General features: G+C 31.4%; 1 protein-coding gene across 1 annotated transcript; it reads left to right on the top strand.

Annotated features, from left to right (window-relative positions):
* Positions 1-4,024: 4,024 nt before the first annotated feature.
* LOC112419942 (uncharacterized) lies at positions 4,025-4,611 on the top strand. The gene has a single exon (XM_024778228.2). The coding sequence runs from the start codon at positions 4,352-4,354 to the stop codon at positions 4,595-4,597; it is 246 nt and encodes an 81-aa protein (XP_024633996.1). The 5' UTR covers positions 4,025-4,351; the 3' UTR covers positions 4,598-4,611.
* The last annotated feature ends 327 nt before the right edge of the window (positions 4,612-4,938 follow it).

The raw sequence follows: 4,938 nt of genomic DNA, 5'->3' as shown, positions 1-4,938 counted from the left end.
ATGAGAGAGAAAGTTATCAAAAAGTTATCACAAAGTGGTTGTACAAATATCATTTCTCGGGAAAGAATAATACCTATCCGCACTCCCCATACCTTTTAATTGTCACATTGTGGTTGTGTACGATTTTTAAGAAAGAGTAATGATATTTGAACAACTATTTTGGTACAACTTTTGGTACAACCTTGTTGTTCTCTCTTCTTATTGGTCAAAAACAATGGAGAGAGAAAAAAGAAAAGAGAGAATAAGAAGATAATGTGAGTATCAGAGATAAAGTTGTACAAAAGTTGTATAAAAATGGTTGTACAAATAACATTTCTCTTTAAGAAAACGTTCGGTTATGGTGATTTTAATAATAATGTTAGTACATCCTCTGATCACTATTATAAGTCATAATAAAATTTTATAAAAAAAAATTGATTTTTGTTTATAATAGTGATTGAATAATGTATCATTTACCAAAATACTCTTATTAATTGTCATCGTGAATTTAACTTAGTTGCTGGAGACAATGCATAATATATATAAGGTTTGAGGTTTAAACTTCGGCCACCACAAAAAGAAAACACTCTTATTAATTAAAGTCAGTGGGTTAATGAAATGGAGTTAAATTCAATAAATATATTATTTTCTCGCAAATCTTTATTTTTATCTTAAATTTTGGTTCTTTTTGAAAATTAATATACAATTAAACATATACTCCCTCTGGTCCTATTTATAAGAAAATTGTTAACCTGATACATCAACTTTTGTTGACCCAACTTTATCTTATAAATAGGACCGGAGGGAGTATTTCTTTTATCTTCTTACAAAAATCTTGGAGATGCTTTCTTGTCAAGAAAAAAGTGGCTTAATTTCACTTTTCCCCCTATCTTTTGCTAATTGTGCAATTTTACACCCCTTGTTTTTTTTGAGTGATTTTGCACCCCATCTTTTGCCAATTGTGTTTTGTTAAAAATCATCATTAAAAGAGAGGAAAAGGGGCTAAAGATAAGGTGCAAAATCGTTCAAAAAAAAGAAGAGAGAGTGCAAAATCGCACAATTAGCAAAAAGATAGGGGGCAAAAGTGCAATTGAACACAAAGACGGGGGGCAAAATCAGAAAGGGGGAAAAAGATGGGGTGCAAAATCGCTCAAAAAATAAAGGGGTGCAAAATTGCACAATTAACAAAAGATAGGAGGAAAAATGCAATTAAACCTATTTTTTTTCTAATAAACAACTTGTTTAATTATTTTCATATTCAAGTCCAAACTAAAAGGTACACAAAAAAAAAGTCCAAACTTAAATGATGAAAGAATAAATATGAATAAAAGAAAAAGATTTATAAAAGAATACTAAGTAGAAAAATGTAATAATGTCATAGTTTATATATTATCCACAAAAATAAATAAGCAAACATGACAATAATAATTACTCAAGAACCATGGTAAAGTCCTATTTATTTTACTTTAACACCTACAATAAATAATAAAATGTAAAAGTAAATGCTATAAAATATCTTACACTCTCAAAAATACATAGATAAACTCCTAACAATCATCATCGTACCACAAAACAACATTATGCATCAGAACAGGTCAATATTACTTGTCTACTTCCATGAAATCCACAAGAAAATAAGTGGAATCATTATGTTTTTAGTGTTTGAAGATGGCGATCATTGACAATACAACTGAAACTCCGATCATTGCCACTGAACTTGTAACAGATCCAGCAACTCCAGCATCAGAACCTGGTGCTGGAGCCAACGAAGGACTAAGATCTTGGGCAGAGGCCACGGTGGCGGCGAAGATGATGACCAAAAAGAAGGAGAAGAACTTCATAGCTGATGATGCCATTATAAAACTTTGAATTTGAGATTGAAAATGAGAAAATGAAAATATAAAGAGAAGTTGTGAATGTTGAGAAGTGGTGATATGAGAATTGAGAGGGTGTGAGAGTATTTATAAGGGAAGAATTATTATTTAGAGAAGAGTGTGGGGTCCACAGATAACATGGACAGCTGCTGGAGCTTGAAAATATATTACTATGAATGAGTCGGCCGTTAGATGTTTCTATACGTTTGTGAGCTGTGTGAATGTGCTGTTCACTTTTGTTAAATATCGTATCTTTGTTTTTTATTTGAAGACATCAACGGCTATAATAGCCAACGATTCTGATTTAAAATTGACTTGGTTACCTCTTTTTTCGAACAAGACTTGGACTCTTGTAAGTTCTAAGAATACATTAATAATTCACAAGTTGTGAATGTATTGAGAAATTGTTTGTCCAAGTGGAATAATAGAACGTATTTTTATTGGTAGTAGAATTGTTCTTGCAGTCATTCTTGTGCCATATGCTTTCCCTAAGAAATCTCACTTAAAAGTTAGTGATTTGTTTTTTAAAGATATTTAAATAGTGTCAACTTGTTGATATTTTTATAAAACTACTTTAATCAGATTCTTTTATCAAAATATGTAGGGAGCTAGGTATCTTATATACCTCTAGCTTTAAATAAGCAAGATCGTCATGCTATTTATTATGTTCTCTAACCATGATTGTTTTCTCTTACACGGATATAATTTGTGTTTTTATTTTTACTAGGATTATTTTCAGACTTCACATATATTACAAAAGCTATTTTAACAAGTAAACCTAAAATATAAAACATTTTTCCTTGTTTTTTATATCATATTTTAAATTATATTATATTTTACATTTATCTCTTTTCTCGCATTCTCTCTTACATATTTCTCTTTCTTAATCTCTATCCTTTTTAAATACAGAAAACTTTATCCTAAAAATTTACATTTTTTGCAACTTGGAGAATAAAAATGTAATGGTTACACATTTTTCTAAAGGTAAAAAGGGCGATTTGATACAAGTTATGTGAATTTTGATTCCCTATTCTCCATAAAATATTAAGCTCGCAGAGATGCAAGACCTGTCCACAAGGTAAAAAAGGGCGATTTGATACAAGTTATGCGAATTTTGATTTCCTATTTCCAAAGAGGCCGATTTAAAGTCGCATTTTATCGTGGATAAAATTCAACAAATTTCAAAAGTATGGTATACAACAAATTATTAGCGTAAACGATTGTTTGTTTTTTTCGTGTTAATTTGTCCACTCAGTTGTTCATCGTGTAACGTGAACATCATCTTCAGTTTTCCAATATGGCGGGATTACCACGGTGCACTCAATCTTTTTTAAAAGGTATTTGGTATGCTTGTGCTTGGGTTATATGGAAGGATCGGAATAACCATATCTTTAAAAATGTGGCATCACATCCTTATGTTCTCATCGAAAAAATCAAGATGACATCTTTTTTGTGGGTGAAAACCAAACAACCATCCTTTGTTTACAGTTATTATGATTGGTGAAACACCCGTTACTTTGTATGGGTGTTTACCGGTAACTTTTTTTCGATGTTTATGATGGTGTCCCTCTTTTTTGGCACCTGGACTTTGTATATTTTGATAGATGATTCACTTTTGCACGCCTTGTGCAGGGTGGATAATTGTTGTTATTATTATATATCATTTGGTTTGTGCAAAAAAAAACTTTGAGCTCAGGAACCAACTCAGAATCTCTAGAATTATTCATTTTTGGTGTAGCTCATTAACCACTTCTGCTAAATTTTTAGGTTAACGAATTTTTGGTTTTGAATAGACATAGTCAAACCCACAATAGTTCTTTGGTTTTGAATAGGCATAGCCAAATCCGCAATAATTTGTTTCACTTATATCATTTGAATTTTCGCTGCTCGAATTCTCTAGTTTCGAATAGGCATAGGCAAACCCACAATAATTCGTTTCACCTATATAAATTGAATTCCACGACTCCATTCTTTAAAACAAAAAAAATAATAATATTATTTTGGTTCTTTTATAACGTTAAGATACAATTAAACATATATTTCCCTTTATATTACAAAAATTTGAACGTATTAATTAATCATTTTAAATAAATGACTTGTTTAATTATTTTCATATTCAAGTCCAAACTTAAATGATCAAGGATAAAAGACATATAAAATAAGAATATTTATAAAATAAAAAAATACCAAGTATAAAATAATATCATTGTTTATATATTATACACAAAAATGAATAAGCATAACGCTAACATGACAATAATAATTACTCGACAAGGATAGTAAAGTCTTCCTTATTTTTCCTTAACACCTACAATAAATAATGAAATATAAAAATAAATACGGTAAAAATCTCTCACTCTCACGCTCTCAAGTATACATAGATTAACTCATATCAATCATCACTATACCGCAAACCAACATTATGTAGCAGAACATCAGCCTACTTCCATGAATCCACAAGAAAATGAGTGGAATCATCATGTTTTTAGTGCTTGAAGATGGCGAGCATTGACAATACAACCGAAATTCCGACCATAGCCACTGAACTTGTAACAGATCCAGCAGCTCCAGCATCAGGACCTGGTGCCGGAGCCAACGAGGGACTAAGGTCTTGGGCAGAGGCCACTGTGGCGGCGAAGATGATGACCAAAAAGAAGGAGAAGAACTTTATAGCTGATGATGCCATTGCAAAACTATGGAATAGAAGATTGAAAATGAAGATCGAAAATATAAAGAGAAGTTGAGAATGTTGAGAAGTGGTGATATGAGAATTGAGAGGGTGTGAAAGTATTTATAAGGGAAGAATTATTATTTAGAGAAGCGTGTGGGGTCCACAGATAGCGTGGATAGCTGGAGCTTGAAAATGTATTATGAATGAGTCGGCCGTTTGATGTTTGTTTACGATTGGGCGCTGTGTGAATGTGCTGTTTAGTTTTGTTAAACAACCAAGTAAAATCATCATGCTTGTTTTTTCTTTGAAGGATTCACCATGCTATAATTGCCAACGTTTCTGATTTAAAATTGACTTGGACACCTCTTTTTTCGACCAAGACTTGGACTGTTGTACCAAGTTCTAAGAATACAT

The sequence above is a fragment of the Medicago truncatula genome, chromosome 3 (assembly GCF_003473485.1).
Source record: "Medicago truncatula cultivar Jemalong A17 chromosome 3, MtrunA17r5.0-ANR, whole genome shotgun sequence".
NCBI lineage: Eukaryota > Viridiplantae > Streptophyta > Magnoliopsida > Fabales > Fabaceae > Medicago > Medicago truncatula.
This window is presented reverse-complemented; position numbering and strand designations above follow the sequence as displayed.